At 41.8% G+C, this 19,047-nt stretch overlaps 1 protein-coding gene across 1 annotated transcript in view; it reads right to left on the bottom strand.

The window, feature by feature from the left end:
• Positions 1 to 19,047, bottom strand: part of LOC137428023 (plasminogen-like) — a 387,719-nt gene that overhangs the window by 346,555 nt on the left and 22,117 nt on the right. The window contains exon 5 of the mRNA XM_068117937.2: positions 18,162 to 18,301. Coding sequence (XP_067974038.2) covers positions 18,162 to 18,301 — 140 coding nt within the window. The remainder of the gene's footprint in view (positions 1 to 18,161; positions 18,302 to 19,047) is intronic.

Here is a 19,047-nt window from a genome sequence, read left to right as displayed (position 1 = left end):
TTGAAATTGTTGTTGACTTTTGGCCTATGTTGAATAAAATAGTTGTTGATTGAACTAGTTGTCGGATATATAAATCCCAATTCAAAAGTCAAGTGAATTGGATGAAAATTAAGGATTTTTAAAATTGTTGTTGACTTTTGGCCTATGTTGAATAAAATAGTTGTTGATTGAACTAGTTGACGGATATATAAATCCCAATTCAAAAGTCAAGTGAATTGGATGAAAATTAAGGATTTTGAAATTGTTGTTGACTTTTGGCCTATGTTGAATAAAATAGTTGTTGATTGAACTAGTTGACGGATATATAAATCCCATTCAAAATTGTAAAAATTGTGGTAACGTTTCTTTGTAACTTTGTAAAGTTGTAACTTTGTAAAGTTTCAACAAAAGTTGTTGTAAAGTTGTAAAGTAAAGTTTGCAACATTGAAATAATGTTGTTGTAAAACGTTTCCACAACGTCGCTACAACGTTTCACTTTCGTTGTTGCGACGTTTTGCTCCCACGTTTTGGGGACACTCAAATGTTAAGTAAATCGGATAAGAATTCACGAGTTATTTAATCATTAGCGATTAATGAAGTACTTATTTAATTAATAACATTTCTTATTACATTACAGTAATTACATTACAGTAATTACCTGAGGTAATTACAGTAATTACAGTTCCGGTAATTACAGTAATTACAGTAATCATTACAGTAATTGCAGTAATCTTATTACAGTAATTACATTACATTAACTCAGGCACCTTTTGAGTAAGGAAGCTGATATTTGGACATGACACTGACCAAGTGATGTGGCTGTCAAGGAAAATTCCGATTTATTGATTAATCATTTAATAAATTAACTCGTTGATTTATAAATGACTTATTTAATTAAAATTCCTCAGAGATACATCTTCGGATGAGATACTTGCAGATTGGTTATGCTATGAGCCAATTGATTAAGGAAAATATTTTGTGATGGCCATATTGGCAATTTCGTGGCCATATTCGTGGCAACTCAGTTAGTGCCACTGCACCTTTAAAATGCATCCCTGCGTTCATTTTTCGATCGATTGAGTTGAAATTTCGAACAATCGGATCTGGACTGTCGTTGTTAACGACTCTAGCATGCACCCGTCCAATCAGGATGGAGCGGTATGGTCCCCGGATTATCACTGCCCGCAGTTTTAATTAGTTTTACTTTTTCTCTTGGTCATATAATTTTGAAGACATGCATGTCATGATATAGGAAATGTTTGTTCTGTTGAACGGAATAAATGTTGTTTATTTTTGTGGGTGTGTATTTTTGTGTATTTTGGATATATTTTCACGACTAATTCCAGTTAACATCCTGCAAAATTTGCTCGTTTGCTGGCCGAGTCGAAATTGCGTTGAGTTCCTATGGCATGCGCCATTAAAAGCGCTGTGTAATGGTTGAGCTCCCTTTATTTCGTTTTGGTCATGCGGATGAGCAGACAAAGTGACGAATGCTGCGGCTGGAGCAGTAGAAGCGATGTTTTTAATTGAAACGATGTAATGAGTAATTAAAAGTGGGAGGGGGCAACACCACGCATACCTCTTTTAAGGTGTGTATAAACCCTGGAATAAACGTGGGAGGGGGCAACACCACGCATACCTCTTTTAAGGTGTGTATAAACCCTGGAATATTTCAGCAATCAATACAATGCTGAAACTATGTAAGTTAAGATAATGAGTAATTTAATGAGTAATTTAATGAGTAATTTAATGAGTAATTTAATGAGTAATTTAATGAGTAATTTAATGAGTAAGATAATGAGTAATTTAATGAGTAATTTAATGAGTAATTTAATGAGTAATTTAATGAGTAATTTAATGAGTAATTTAATGAGTAATTTAATGAGTAATCTAATGAGGAATTTAATGAGGAATTAAAAGTGGGAGGGGGCAACACCACGCATACCTCTTTTAAGGTGTGTATAAACCATGGAATAAACGTGGGAGGGGGCAACACCACGCATACCTCTTTTAAGGTGTGTATAAACCCTGGAATATTTCAGCAATCGATACGATGCTGAAATGATGTAATTTACTGTGTAAGATGGTCGACCTTGGGTTTGTTTGGGTTTTGTTGTTTATTTTTGTGGGTGTGTATTTTTGTGTATTTTGGATATATTTTCACGACTAATTCCAGTTAACATCCTGCAAAATTTGCTCATTTTCTGGCCGAGTCGAAATTGCGTTGAGTTCCTATGGCATGCGCCATTAAAAGCGCTGTGTAATGGTTGAGCTCCCTTTATTTCGTTTTGGTCACGCGGATGAGCAGACAAAATGACGAATGCTGCGGCTGGAGCAGTGGAAGCGATTTTTTAATTGTTCAATGATTATTCGATATTGTTATGACTTATTGTCAATAGGTATACTAAGTGGCCATGAGGTAGCCTGTTGCTATGTACAGTTTTATTCTATTGTTGATTATACCACATAGCTGTGGTGATAAAGGAAATGTTCGTTTTAAATAGATGATTATGATAGGACCATGACTATAAAATCATGATGATTATTATGAATGATATCATAGGGTTCAAATGCAGAATGATTGCATGAACTTGGGAAAGAACTTTCAAGCCCTATGGGATAAATTGGGTGTTACAAGCGATGGAGTTTCAAAATTTAGCATGATTGAAGGAATTTTACAGTCTTATTTCAGGAGTTTTACGAAATTTAGATTGCCAAGAGATTTGGGTACTATTAAAAGAAAAATGATGAGATATTTTTCCCAAAGAACTTTAATATATGCCATCCATTTTGGCTGTCTCACGAATGAAGGATGAGTTGCCTTTAGTGGTTGCAAAGAAAATTTGTGGAGACCAGGCAAAATGGGGAAATATGTCAGATATGACCCTAGGACAGGACGGTGATTCATCAATTGACATGAGATATGAACCAGAGGTGACGACCGATGAGATTCGATCTCAGTCAATGGATGGACCTGTCCTGACATCATTGGGAAAAGGGCTTATGCAAGGAGTCATCCAAAATGATTAATTTGATTTATTGATGAATATTGATGAATTAATTGAAATTGAATAATTGATTGAATTGTTGATTGATTGAATCTAATTGATTGAATTTAATTGAATAAATTTAACTGGATAAATTGAATTGAATAAATTAAATTGAATATATTGATCATTTGATTGATGAAAATGCGGTCTCAAGAAAGAAGCTTTAATATCTTTGTGAGATATTATCAATGTGAAGACAACCTTGGAAAATTGAGCAAGGTGGTGAGTTTATATATAGATATATATGTGCGGTTACCATTGTATGATTTCCCCGACAACAGAGCGGACACCTGAGGATTCACCCATTTCATACAGACCCTCTGGCTCATCTGCAAATACTGATCTGTGAGATTGGATTGTGCAAAAGCCACAGGTGAGGGAGATTCTCTGGAAATCACCGTTTGAACAGGTGGAGAGATCCTTCCTGGAGGTACGAGTGAAGCTTTAGAGGAACAAACTACAACACATCCAACGCTACTTTGATAAAAGGCAGAATGGGAAATGGAGCCTGCAAGAATACACAAGGACAACCAGAGATTCCACAAAAAGGTACTTGTACACATCATATGTACGACCGTTATGGTGCCGAAGCTATAAGGCAGGTCGAGAATTGGTATTTGTGGACAAAGGGACATGATGAGGAGTTTCCAAGAGATGGTACATTTGAGCGAAGTCGATTGGAAAGATTGGAACAAAGATTGAAAGCCAGGAAGAGACAGAATCTAACGGTAGACTGGCTTGCATTCCATCTTTGGGATGGTGAATCCAGACAACGGGAACAGCAAGAACGGATAACGGATCTAGAACTTAAAATAAAAAGGATACAGGATACAGTGGAGGAGACAAATGCACAACTGCCCTCGAAATTAGGAATGAAAGGGACAGTTGTCCCATCTGATTTCCAGTTGTCTCCCCAAAAAGGACGGTGCAGAGAATTTTTTCGTGTTTCGGGAGATAATGAGAGATTGCAGTGGCAACTCAGGGATGTAGAGATGCAGCCCAGCAATACAAGTGCACAGGTGCACAGACCAGGCAACGACAGAAACCGGTGTTTCAAGTGTGGATGGATGGGACATTGGAAAAGAGGATGTCCGTATACCAAAAGGAAGACAAGTTCATAGGGTAAACTAAGATCAAGGGTACCAGTGCTGACCGATACCTCAGACAATGATTAGGCCTTCATTGCGGCAAATCCCAAATGACGATTGGCCTCAACAAATTAGATTACTGGACAAACATGAATAACTGTCGATGATTCTTGTGTCTGAAAAGGTTTTCGGAGCAAGAATTATTCATTTTTTCTTTTGCTTGTAAGCAAATTAGTAATTAATTGATCAAATGCCGAAATTGGATCTTTTATGTTGGGCACAAAATTTTAAATTTACAAAGTTGGAACAATTGCTTTGCAAATTTTTGAAACCAAGTGACAAGAGTCACATGATGATCAGGTGGGAATTTCGGACTAGTGTTCCATATGATTGATAGGTCAGTGGTCGACTGACATGCAAATGGGTGTGTAGTCAAATTTGGATAAATTATGGTGGGAACTGAAAGGGTAATTTCAATGTGACATCATAGGGGTTTTCTAAAAAATAAACTTTTTGGTCCATTTGCGTATTAGCATTTATAAAATTGAAGGACAAATTTTATGAAAATGAAATAAAACTGACACCCATCCTGATCTGTAAATAATGGTTCCAACGCAAACAAATATGCATAATGCATGTGTGTGTGGGTATTTTGTGTGTCAATGTTAGTGTTTTTGTGTATCAATCTTACAAGATTGTTGACACCGACAGTGTGCCTTGTCTGGAAAATAGATAGTTCCATGGGGATGGGATCGCATATCGAGAGAATTCGTAAAAAAAAAAAAAAAAAAAAAAAAAAAATAGAAATATAATTTGATTATGAAAATTATCACTTTTGTCAAGGGAGATGGAGAATAAAGATTTGATTTGCTGAGTTATGAGCAGCTATTCATTAATAGTAAAAATTGGGAGTAATCTTTGGATTCCATTGTGATCGAATTTATATGAGAATCAAAGCTATTTATGGATATGAGCTTCATAAAAATGTGGGAGTACAAAATTAGCCAAATTTTGGAGAGGTCTTACACTGACTTCCCAGAGTACTCTGCTCACGGATTTTTATATATATAAACTTGAATTTTATCAGCATATAAATTGTGCTGTATGTATGGATGTGTATTAGGCATAGATGATATGGGAAAATAGTAAAGAAAATTTTGCTGGTTTGAACTATTGTGAGTTTTGAGTTCTGGAGTTCAAACAAAGTCACTGGTTAACAGATGAGAAAGGATAGTAAATAAATTATTCGATGCTGGGTAAATTAAGTACGATATTACTAAGACTTATGAGAGCTATTGTTCTTCCTTACAGCAGTGGAAAATTATTGGAAAAAATTAGATCCAACATAATGAATCTATAAAAGAATGTGATAGGGATAATATCCTCAATTTGTACTAATTATTTGATTGTGGGTAAAGGAATTAATTTATCGTAGTGGATTGTTAACAGCAGCCTGAAAATGTCCTGAGAGTGTGCATCCATGTAATCAGAAATCCCAGATTTGTTTTTACAAACAACATTTTGGTAGAGGTCTTGTGTGGACGAGCACTTCCTTGGTAGATAAAAAACGGTACTGCAGACTGGCAGCCACTTTTGCGGCCAGTTAGGCCAAACAAATTGAGAGGAAATTGTAGTTAAATACGTAAGTTACACATGGCTATTTGAAAAAAAGGAAATTTGTTGAGATGGGAAACATTTTTCGAAGGTTTATTAAAGTGTTATAATATGACATGTGGCAAGGCAAACTATTGGATGGGAAAATTAGATCTGGCTATAGAATAAATTTATTGACCCCTTGAAGTTAATTCTTCGAATCATTGTTTCACTGGCATTTTTTGTTCAAATTGGAAATAGTTTGGTAGAGCTTTGGTTAAAACCTTTGGTTGCGGTATCTTGGAACGAAATGATAAACCATAGGAGATTGATAAGAATAGGAAAAATATGGACCCAAAATAGAAAGTTGGATTCATGCCCCTCATTGCAAACAAGCACATGGGGCTAAGGTGGACGATCCCACAGAAAATGAGGCTGCACCTAGCAGCCCAGCAGAACATTCAGTGGCAGATAAATGATAGTCGTGATTGACAGTCATTCGAATTACATTTTAACACCCCTTGCATTGATAAACATTACATTTTCAACATGTGATATTCCTACTTGGGATAGTGACATTTATTTGCCTACATGACATACAATTACCTGCTGATATTAATACAACATGAGTGAAAAATGTATCACAACTACACTCATGATCAGGGGATTGAGTTCAACCCCGGGAGATAGGGGGATAAGGGTAAGACAAATAATCTGATTTATGTTACATATTAAGGGATTTTCTTTATTTACCTTTAAGGAAGCTTGTTAGTTTGGTATATAATGTTGAATGTCATCGACATATAATTATGTCATAGGTATGAATATATACAAGGAGTAGCAAACTTGTTTGTTGGTTTAGTAGTTATATTGGCAATTGTTTTAGTGGTGGCTTGCTTGAAAGCCTTAGTGACGGTGTGTTTGAATAAGGTAACCAACAACACGATGATAACGCATGAAGTGACAAATGAGGAAAGAAATGTGGAACCAGAAAAGGAAGACTTTTATGGCGACATAAATACTGAGATTAAAAGATTAAATCAAGTGATGTTGCAAATGAATACAGTAGAATTAAGATAATGGCATAACGACAATGTTATGAGTTGTGTCAATTACAATATCAGTGAACTCATATCACCACGAGTGACACACTGTTAGAAAATAAATAAAAAATAAAAAAAAAAGAGGGAAAAGAAAAAGTGGAGAGGAATTTTGGTAATAATACATTATGCTTAATTTGTTGGTTTGGGAAAATTGTTGTTGGGAATTAGATATTCCCGTTTGTGATTGTAATCATATACAATTTATTTTCTTAGAGTAGTGCTAAAATACCTGCATGAGTTAATTTTTGAACTATATTAACCTGAAAGCAATTGTGGATGCTATTCTTAGTTTAGTAGTGAAATACATACCTGATTGAATATTATTTGTGTGACGCATATAAATGAATATAACTTTTTGTGTTAAGGAAAAACAACAAATTGTTGAATGTGAAACTGTCGGAAGATATACATGATTATGCTGATTTCATGGTAAGATGTACCCTATCTGATTCAGTGTGTGTGGAAAGCAGATTCAGATGTGACTGAGCATAAGGATAAGACGAGATCACATTTGAAGGGGGTGCTAACGGAATTGGGAAGAAGTTCGAGAAAGAAAATTTGTGGCTAAAAAATGAAGTTAAACGTGGCATACACCCTCTTTCTCAAAGAATGATGAAGACATTCTCCCGTGTAACTTGGAGATGAATGCTTACCTTCACCAAGGAAATTTATGTGACCATTTGCCTGGATCACACTGCAACATATGAAAGAAAGGCGATCACTTACTCTTGTTCGAAGGCTTCGAACATTCATCACATCAGAAGTTGCAGGACAACGACATTTTACCTGCAACCTCTGTGAAATGCGGGGACATATGTTATTACTTCACCAACTTCCGGGGAGCCAGCATGGAGCTGCAAACCAATGGCTGTGCCTTTTCACAACAGCTGTGCACGATTTTGCGGGCCACTCCTGGTATGGACCATGGATGACCTGAACACCATGGTCCCAACATCATTGTGGATGCATCCGGCATCCCTGTTCCACATCTTGCTGGCCAATCAACGTCACACCAATACTTGCTGCCCACTCATAATGAGGGAGGAGGCAAGTCGACTACAACTGGGTGAAGGCCTTGTTCAAGGAATCATTATGGTTCACAGAAAAAAGTGGCAAGAATGCTACATGGAGAGCAGGGTCAGTCTATGACTCCGCAATGTTACCACAACAGCGAAATCCTACACGAAGTAGTGCAGGAGCTATGAAGACATTAGGAGAAAATGTTTCATACCTGGATTCAAACACAAGTGATCAGCCCTTCCTTTCAAACAAAGTCAACATTTGTGTGGAGGCAAACGTTTTTGCCAGATGGTGCAGATGCTTTACAAAACTTGAAAATGAAGTGAAATTGTTGTATCTTGGTGATGGTGAAGTGTTGTTTTGAAAAGACATTTGTGATGCAAATGCAATAGATTGAACAATATGGAAGGAGTCAATGACCAACGAAATGTTTTGTGATTCTTGCAGGATGACGGTGTATGCCTAAGGGAATTTGATTACCAAAGTTATGATTATTTACTTCTTTTTTTTTTTTCTTTTTTTTTTTTTGTATACAAGATCGAGGCTCGTGAAAGAGCGAACATTAATCACACAGAAAGACAAACCGACACATAAAACATATAACATCGGGAGCGGTAGACAAGATGGGGAGAGAGGGGGAAGGACACAAACACAACATTTGAGAGCAGGGACCGACAGACATGGAGACATCGAGAGATCTGAGAGAGGGCGAGGGCTTTGGGGGGGGGGGGCATGGGAAGGGGGCGGTGGGAGAGGTATAAAACATATGGACACTGCCAGAACTTCCAGGAAAGAAGTTGGAATTTCAAACAAGGTGGATCTGGGGTGAATTAGCGGGGGTAGAAAAGATCAAGGTTTTGGATGGGGGAAGATAAGAGATGGTGGTGAACAGCTGTTTTAAAGACCTGGAGGGAGGAGTGGGATTGAAGGGAGTGAGGGAGTTTGTTCCAGAGGCGGGAGAAAAGAGGAATGAAAGAGTGAAGGTGAGCAGAGAGCCGAGATTTCGGCAGTTTAACCATCAGAGGGTTGCTGGCAGATCTTGTGCGACCTGTAGGAATATTTGGGGGACAGAGCACAGAGAGAGCTGGGGGTGCAAGGCCAGAGAGGAGTCGGTAGAAGACAGAAAGACCACCTACCTGCCTGTGGTGAGTGAGTGAAAGGCCCTCAGAGATAGCTTCATCGCGGGAGATTCCAATAATTCTGAAAGCTTTGGTTTCAACAGCGTGAAGCCGAGCTAGGTGTGAGGCAGGAGCACCGGCCCATAGGGGAGAACAGTATTCCATTGAGCTGCGGATGAAAGCCTTGTATGTGGTGAGGAGCTCAGGTGTGCCGAGGAAGGACATCGCACGACGGAGGATGCCCAGTCGGCGACTGGCTTTGGAGGCCAGCTTGGAAATGTGGTTTTCCCAAGAAAGATCATGGCAGATAGTGAGACCCAAAATCTTGAGTGACAGAACTTCTTGGAGAGGATTGTTGAGAAAGTAGATGGGAGGGTTGTCCAGTCGATCTTTTCGGAGAGACATAGTAAGAGTGTGAGATTTGTCAGGATTGAAAGACATGTTCCACTTGTTTGACCAGTCTGTGATTTTGTCCAGGTCTTCAGAGAGTGAGGAGGCAGCAGACTGCCGATCTGAGGGAAGAGGAATGGAGCGGCAGAGAGTGGAGTCATCAGCAAAGAGATAGAGAGGATTTTCGAGAGAGTCAGAGAGATCATTGATGAAGACCAGAAAAAGCACGGGGCCCAGAACACTGCCTTGGGGAACTCCAGCCTGAACAGGAAGAGGAGATGAGAGAAACCCATTCAGGGCCACACGTTGACGACGACTAGAGAGGAAGTCCGCCAGCCATGCGTGGAGATTTCCATGGATACCAAAGGAGGAGAGTTTGGTGAGCAGAGCGGGGTGCCAGACCGTGTCGAAGGCACGTGATATGTCGAGGGAGACAGCTCTAATTTCCTGTTTGGCATTGAGGACCTCCATCCATTGTTGAGACAGCAGAAGCAGCATGTCCAGAGTAGAGTGACCTGGTCTGAAACCAAATTGATGATCAGAGATCAAGCCATTGGAGAAGAGGAAAGATTTCATATCCGAAGCAATGATGGATTCCATGACTTTGCTGATAATTGGGAGAAGGCTGATTGGTCTGTAGTTGCTAGGATCTGTTTTTGCACCTTTTTTGTGCAAAGCGGTGATGTTGGCTGATTTCCAAGCAGATGGCAGTTGACCTTGAGCAAAAAGAGAGGGTGAAGAGAACAGAGAGAGGGTGAGATAGAGCAGCAGAGCAGGATTTTAGGACCCGTGGGCTGATGCCGTCGGGTCCAGTTGCAGAATCAGAGTCGAGGGTTGACAGAAACTTTCCCACCTTGTCAGGAGGAAAGGACACGGAGTCCAGGAGCAGCAGGGTACGACTGGGTATGGTGGGTACAGAGAGGGATGGGTTTGGGACACAAGATTTAGAGGCAAACACAGAGTTGAGGCATTCAGCTTTTTCACGTGCGGAGTCAGCTGTGTAGCCGTTTGAGGTAAGGGAAGGGATGGAGGGGGAACAAACACCAGAAACGGATTTGACCAGACGCCACCAGGATTTGGAAGAGGGAGACAGATAAGAGAGTTCGGTCTTGAGAACGGAGAGATATTGTTTCCTGGCTCTCCTGAGGGTGGACACACACTTGTTTCGGGCTTTGTGAAAGGAAATGAGATTTCCTTCCGTTGGATTTGCTTTCCAGGAGACGAAGGCAAGTTGTTTCTGGGCAACAGCCTCACCACAAGATTCCGTGTACCATGGACGGGAGGAAGGGTATGACAACTGAAGACGAGATGGGATAAATCTGTGCATGAGAGAGAGAGCAATTTACTTTGGAAGAATTCCCAGGATGAGTTGATGTCAGAGGTGGTAGAGATGGGAGACCAGTCCAGATGATTGATGGCTGCTTGAAGACCGTGCCAGTTGGCCTGAGTGAAATGCCAGACTCGTCGACGCTGAGCAGGCTCCCTGAGGATGGTCAGAGAGATGTCCACTTTAACAAGGACATGATCAGATGATCCGATCGGAGCAGAAGAAGAGCAGCAGACATTTTCAGGGAAGTTAGTCATAACCAAGTCCAGAAGAGAAGATGTTCCGTTGACTGAGATCCGGGTCGGGAAATTGACAGATTGTGTCAGTCCCAGTGAGTCGCAGAAGTCCTTTGCTGAAGAGCCATGGCTGGTGAGAGAGGTACCCACACCCAGCCAACTGGCATGGTGACAATTGAAATCACCACATATGAGGAAGAGAGAGTTGGGATGAGTAGATAAGTTACGCTGAAGAGTTACGCTGTCCCGGCCGAAGCCCCACGCGCAACAGTATCGCCGTGCCCAAGGAGGGATTCTGACTTAGAGGCGTTCAGCCATAATCCCTCAGAGGGTAGCTTCGCGCCGCTGGCTGCTCAGCCAGACGCACGCGCCAAGTGTCTGAACCCGCGGTTCCTCTCGTACTGAGCGGGGTTGCTGTCCCGGCGACAATAGCATCAGTAGGGTAAAACTAACCTGTCTCACGACGGTCTACTTATACTTGTAATGATGTTTACTTGCAGTGATTGATTATTTACGTATACTTATATTGATGTTTACTTGTAGTGATTGATTGTTTACTTATATTGATGTTTAGATTAATGGTTAATATAAACAAAAACAAAAAAAATGAGGGAATTGTGGAAGTACTGTACTGCATTAATGTACTGGATGGCATGGTATTAAATGTACTGTATGGCATTAATCAAAACCAATATGGAAGTAGAGATCTTGACATCATAGTGATCGTTGGAATTGGAAAACGAAGCAGATAGACGATTTCGTAAATGAATGTCAGGAATTTGCACGAACGTGGTAATCTCTTGTTCACCTGGTCACAGCCCCGGGCTAGAGCACCCTCCTATTGTGAGGCAAATGCACCTCCCAGCAGGGGGGGGGGGGGGCGAACCGGCTCCAGTGAGGCGACCGAGTAACGGATTAGAAGCAGCGGAGAAGGGATTACGATTTCACCGGACAGAGGATTAACTCAAGCGTGCCGATATAAACCAGAACAGGCTTTGATTCAGGAGCACTCATCCTCAGAAGCCCTGCACGACGGAATGAACGCGTACCACGAGTTCGGCGCTGCAGCCGAACAAGAAGGACTATGCGGATAGAGTTAACTTGGTCCATTGAGTTAAACGATATTATTTAGTAATGGAATGAAGTGAATAACCAGTTAATAAAGTTGTGACCTTTTGTAAAACCTGTTTCCGACCATTGGCGTCTTGAGTCTCACCCACCACTTCCCTGACAAAGGCATCAATGTAAGTCTGCACATTTCCAACAGCAGGCCAACCAGGTATCCAGAGAAGGGCACACCCATCAACGACAGTGACTTCTATTTCTTCATGGGCTACTCTTGATGACACCTCAATTTTCATATCTCTTTTCAAGATGGATTTAGATGTGGATATCCGCATATCACCAGAGTCTGCAAAGAGAGCCTTTGGCAGTGGAGCCAATTCATGGGACATCAGAAGGTCAATGTCCCTATTACTGGCCTGCAGACATATGACATGACTGTAGATTAGGTTTGTATCAAAAACCTTCTGTGTGCTGATATTTACAGACTTCTTCGTGTCTGCCATTGAAGTTATCCTTCTTTCAATCTTGTGATGAAAGCCTCGAGGTAAAGCCTCTGTAAATTCCCCGGATTGTTTGCTCCCGATTTCAATTGATTTGTGAACATTAACTGTTGAAGATTATTGTACCCTTCCAGTAACTATGTTCACAAATTGATCCCTCTGGGTGCTGCTGGTGGTCAAGTGGTGGTTTGCACTGGGCCATCTTCACTTCACTTCACTTCTTCACAAGGGGAAGATGGTGATGATTACAATAACACTGATGATTGATGATGTTTATGATATAAGAAAGACTTTAAAACCAAATACAGAATTTGTACAATTTTGGTGGTTTAGTAACCTATGAGTAGGTACACCATATACAGGTCATTTACGTAACCAGATTTGATGTAATCTTTGAACATAAAATCATAAAGAACTCAATAAATATTACGTACTCTTGCATTTCTTCATTCAGTATTGAGCTCATGAGACCTTATAACAAGACATTAGACGTTATAACAATAGATACAGGTTCAGTATAATGAGAAATATATCAGTGTATAAACAATGCTGAGTTGTACACGTTTGACCCAGATATTTGACCTTTGACCTTGACCTATGACTTTGACATTTGACTCACGAATAGGTATGGTCAAGATACACCCATATGCAAAAACATCAAGACCCTAGCTTGAATGCTTGTAAAGATATAAGGGTATTTTTATTTTCCCCACCCCCCTAAAACCAGTGTTTTGCGTCCCGATAGCCGCAATTGTATAAAGCCTGTTATATGAAAATGCTCAATGATGGGAGAATGCCATCACGAAGTTTCATAGAGTACAATACCTATATAACATGAAAACACTGAGAAAAAAACTTTGGAACCAAATTTCCAGGTCAGGCCAAAATATGCATTTGACCCCCTGACTGTGTCCCGTATGGCAACGCACCATAGACATTAGTTAGGCCTTTTAGTGCACACACTAATTAATTTCCCCTCCGCCACAATGACAATAAAACTCACCGGAAGCCAGTTCGGGGCACTGACGATGCAGCCACAGCCAGCCACATCACCAGCTGGCAGAGCAACACACGTCGAGCAAGCCAGGCAATAGCCACGCTCACCTTACCTGATTGGTCAAGGCAATAGCAAGAAGCAGCCCGCTGAGTGGTGAAGCAAGAGCAAGGGAAGCGACAGACTAATTGGCGACCGACCGATGGGATGAAAGAGAAGGAGAGAGAGAGAGAGAGAGAGAGAGAGAGAGAGAGAGAGAGAGAGAGAGAGAAGGAGAGAGAGAGAGAGAGAGAAGGAGAGAGAAGGAGAGAGAAGGAGAGAGAAGGAGAGAGAAGGAGAGAGAAGGAGAGGGAAGGAGAGAGAGAGAGAGAGAGAGAGAGAGAGAGAGAGAGAGAGAGAGAGACGACATCGAGAGACGACATCAGGAGGGGTTGACAAAAACCAAAGGAGACTGACATTTTCTCTCTCTCGTCCCTGCTCGTTGTGATAGCCAGTGGTGCCTGGACCTCATTCGTTCTTGCCCTCACGCCTTCCTTCACCTTCGACCCTCTCTCCCTTCTATTCCGAATGTTGGGTGCATCGCAGTTCTGTGCTGAATCTGGGAGGACATTGCACGGCTGAGGAGGCGGGTTGCAAACCCGCCCGCTCGCTTGGCGCGAGAGGCCTTGTCGGGGCCTGGTGAATGGGGGCGCGTCGAGGCCTACTCCCCGCGGACCGGAGCCACGTCGGATGACTGCTCTAGGAATTGACGATCCCTGACACACTCCAGATAGAGCTAAGCCGGCACCAGCACACACCCGACGCGTTTTCTTTCATATATATCCATTTGTCCATGTTCGAAGTCTGTGTGTCGGAGCACTCATTAGGGAATTTTATTTACCGGCGCATTTCATTGTTCTCGGGGTCCGGCAATAAAGCCGTGTTTATTTTTGTACATAAATTCCGTCTTTGGTTTGATTTATTAATTTGCAGGGTTGAAGACTGCGCACAGATCGCATCAGGTAAAGCTACGGCTTCTTCTTCTTGTCTTCCCCCCTGATGCTTGTGTAGTGAAATCCGTATTTGATCGTCGCCTCAAAGTTAGCTCGATTGGTCATCGTGGGTGCTCTGTCTTAATAGAGCCATCCACACGACAATATACAGACTTGGCATTTAATATGGAATATTTTTTTGTGGGGGTGAACTTACTTTTCAAGATGTCTTCGACCCAAAAGTTCATTGGAATTATGTTGAAATTATTCTAGATTTTGTTAATGTGACCTTTAAAAGAAACAAAAACCACATTTGACATTGCGAAACAAATAAATTGATCCTTGAAAGTGATGTAAACTGATATCGAACTCAATTCATGGACAGTACTGTGTTAAACTTCTGTACGTTTTCCAGAACTATCTCTTTATTTTGCACATTAGCCAAATTTTTTTTAACAAAAACAAAAGTTAAACTAGAACGGGCACTCGGTAGAGCGCATACCTTCGCCGCAGCTACTTTTGTTGCCAAAATAAAAGACTACAAGATCTGTGTAGCAAAGCATTTTGGCATTAGTTTCATACAAATTGGACACAAATTGACCGCGCTATGGTAAAAAGACGATTTTGACCTTTTCATGACCTTGACCTTGACCTTTGACCCGATCGATTCCAAAATCTAATCAAATGGTTCCCGGATAATAACCTATCATCCCACCAAATTTCATGCGAATCGGTTGAATACTTTTTGAGTTATGCGAATAACATACACACACACACACAGACATACAAATAAATACACAGCGATCAAAACATAACCCTCCGCTTTTGCGAAGGTAATTACGACTGGGATTACGAACAGTAAAATTACAGTTCAGTACTTCGTGTAACCCCCACGAGCATTCAGGAGAGCATGTACACGTTGAGGCATGCTGTTCACGAGATTTGCCAAGGTTTGGACAGGAATCGCATGCCATGCAGTGACAATAGCCTGCTGCAATTCACGCGCAGAGGTCAGCTGCTGGTCCAAGTGGTCGATTTGACGCGTTATTTCTGCCCACAAGTTCTCTATCGGATTCATATCCGGGGACATAGCAGGCCACTCCATATGCTCTACACCATGGTCAGCAAGAAAGTGTTGGATCATGCGAGCATGATGAGGCCGTGCATTGTCATCTTGGAAGACAAAGTTTCTTCGAAAGGCTGCACGAGCAAATGGAAGCAATGTTTCTTCCAGAATGGCCCTGTACTTGAACCGGTTCAGGTTTCCATTCAGAACAACCAGGTCAGTTTTTCCCCCTGCATGAAAAGCAGCCCAAACGGTCACCCCACCACCTCCAGCTTGGACTCTTGGCACTATACAATCTTTGTTGTAGGCTTCATGCACTTGTCTGCGCACTCGGACGCGGCCATCTTGATGATAGACCAGAAATCTAGACTCGTCACTGAAGATTACGTGATTCCAGTGTCCTGGCTTCCATTGACGGTGCTCTCTGGCCCACTGCAATCGGCCCTGGCGGTGTTGTCTGGTTAGGCGTGGCTTTCTCAGGGGACGCCTGGCATGATAGCCTGCTTGAACCAGTCGTTGGTTGACTAGCCTTCTGGATACAGGCACATTTGTCAGTTGCTGCCACTCAGCCCTAAGCCGATTAGCTGACTTGGTACGGCCATTGCGGACTAACCGGTGCAGCTGGCGATCATCCCTCCTTGTGGTTCTGCGGGGACGTCCTGGCCTCGGTATTGGAGTAGGGACACCCCTCTGAGCATTTCGTTTCAGGATCTTTGACACCTGACCTTGAGTGATGCCATACTGCCGAGCAATAGCACGCTGTTTCATGCCGTAATTTCGTAAAGCCACCACTCCATGCCAAACAGCATTGTCGAGTTGACGGACCGTTTCCAGAGGAAGCGGCAATAACTTTTGGAGATGTGCAGCAGTTGTTTTCCACTAATACAGAACGCAACAACCCTTGTATACCCGACTGTGAAGCCAATCATCAAATGCACCTGTCCGTACATTTTGCCACGCCACTGGTGATATAATCCTGTTATTGACCTCTTGCTGCGACAATCCATGGTTCTTTTAACAAATAAATCACCAAAGTGTAAAAGAAACTCACCAGATTGATATACTGAGTTAAGAAAGTAAACCCAAGTCAAGAAAAAAAAAATATTCCATTTTAAATGCCAAGTCTGTATAAGCAATGGTTGGTTGTGGTTCTTTGAGAAGTTGTGTGTGTGTGTGTTGCTGTGAGGAGCATTGATGTTACCTTGCAGTCACTTTGGTGTTACTCGCTTATACGCCGATCAACTTCTTCCATGCATGTGTCTCTAATATATCTCTTGCAATTGTCCGAGTTCGTCAAGGTGCTTATTCCTGTTGGGGGGGGGGGGGGGGAGGGAGGGGGGTTCTGCTGCCTTCGACTTTATCACACATGTATTACAACACCGGTATTATCACACATGTATTATCACACATGTATTATCACACATGTATTATCACACAGGTATTATCACATGTATTATCACACATGTATTATCACACATGTATTATCACACATGTATTATCACACATGTATTATCACACATGTATTATCACACATGTATTATCACACATGTATTATCACACATGTATTATCACACAGGTATTATCACACAGGTATTATCACACAGGTATTGTCACACCGGTATTGTCACACTGGTATTGTCAGTTGTTACACATCCATTATCACACGTATTATCACACATGTATTATCACACAGGTAATAACACACAGGTATTGTCACACCGGTATTGTGACACATCCATTATCACATGTATTATCACACATGTATTATCACACAGGTATTATCTACAGCACAGGTATTATCACACAGTTCAACCAACCCCCTAAAATAGGGGAAAACGTTATTAAATTAACATGATGATGATGATGATGATGATGATGTATAATTACACAGTTATTATCAAACAGGTAATGCAAAACAGGTATTGTTTGACGTATGTTTCCCTACGCATCCAGATACCATATTTTGTCTCACAAGGACTCCAGCGATTGTAATTTACTTTCAGCGATGTACTCGTGGGTGCAACATAGGTATTATGTTACCAAACATGCATGATACACACACTACTTACTATTCCATGATCACTGAATCGACGCAAGTCTCGTGAACCTGCGAGAATAATTTAACGGTTGTTGTTGTTGTTGTTGCTGTTGTTGTCTCGGCATAATTTGAAAAGCCGATGTCTGGTGTCTACTGGTGGGTCCCAGAGATATTTTGTGGATGTAATGTTGAAGGATTGTCTGTGTTGAGTGAAAGAGTAGGTGAAGTGTGATGAGTGGAGTAGTGTGGTGTTTGGTGTGTGGAGTCGTGTGGTGAGTGGAGTAGTGTGGTATGTGGAGTATTTGTGGTGTGTGGAGTGGGGTGGTATGTGGGGTCGTGTGGTGAGTGGAGTAGTGTGTGGAGTAGTGTGGTGTGTGGAGTAGTGTGGTGTGTGGAGTCGTGTGGTGTGTGGAGTAGTGTGGTGTGTGGAGTATTGTGGCGTGTGGAGTAGTGTGGTGTGTGGAGTAGTGTGGTGTTTGGTGTGTGGAGTAGTGTGGTGTGTGGAGTATGTGGTGTGTGGAGTAGTGTGGCGTGTGGAGTAGTGTGGTGTGTGGAGTAGTGTGGTATGTGGAGTAGGTAGTGTGGTGTGTGAGCCATTCACGCCATAATGTGACGAGTCCCACCTTCACAGACGGGCACTTTGCAGTAGTCGAACCTCTCCGAGGGATCGGTGGTGTAACACCAAGGTCCATCTTCGTCGTGGTCAGGGTTTCGGCAAAAGTTCACCTCCAGCCCAGCGTCGGGGTGGCTCGTTGGGCTGTACCTGCACAATGCAGGTCACAAACGATAATGTGACACATTTGTTGATATGAAGACACGTTTATCCAAAAATAAAACCCAGAGTCGTGAAATATCTCGCAGTCACACCTGTCGCTCCAGAAGAATCATCAAACTAACGTACTTATGTATTTTCTTGGTCATCCAATGGATGCTGCTCATTCTCTTGAACAACTCGGCCTCACCATCAGCCACGACCTTTCCTGGGCTGACCACGTAGCAAATCTGCCCTCCAGAGTCAACTGCAGACTGGGCAGCCTCCATCGTTTAAAGTCATATCTTGCAGTCAGAACCATCGTTATTGTATACTCACTAGCCGACAAGGCCTTTGTCCATAGCTCCATGTAAGTAGTACTACTCTCCCCTATGGGCTTGGCCTCACCATCACATCGCTTTTATTGGATTTGGTGGAATCTAAAGATCTCAAAAATATTGGAATCTCCCACGATGAGACCAAATGTGAAGGTCTGTTTCTTCAAATTCTACAGCACATGTATTGTGAGACCACTCGTATCACAGACAGGGTGGTGGCCTGTTTTTGGTGTTGTTTTTTACCACCTCTCCACTCGTTCAACTCGATCTGCTCTCCCGATCGTGCGACCCTCCCAACTATTCCAGGATGCACGCATTATTCCAGTACCCCACTCCTGGTTAAGCTTCCAGCATCCAGGAAAACTGCACACCTTAATTCCTTTGTTTTGTCCATCACAAAACCACCTTCCAAAAGCTATG

Source organism: Myxine glutinosa, chromosome 5, assembly GCF_964187855.1.
Source record: "Myxine glutinosa chromosome 5, kmMyxGlut1.1, whole genome shotgun sequence".
In the NCBI taxonomy this organism is placed as follows: domain Eukaryota; kingdom Metazoa; phylum Chordata; class Myxini; order Myxiniformes; family Myxinidae; genus Myxine; species Myxine glutinosa.
Note: the sequence above shows the minus strand (reverse complement) of the source record. Positions and strands in the feature narration are given on the sequence as shown.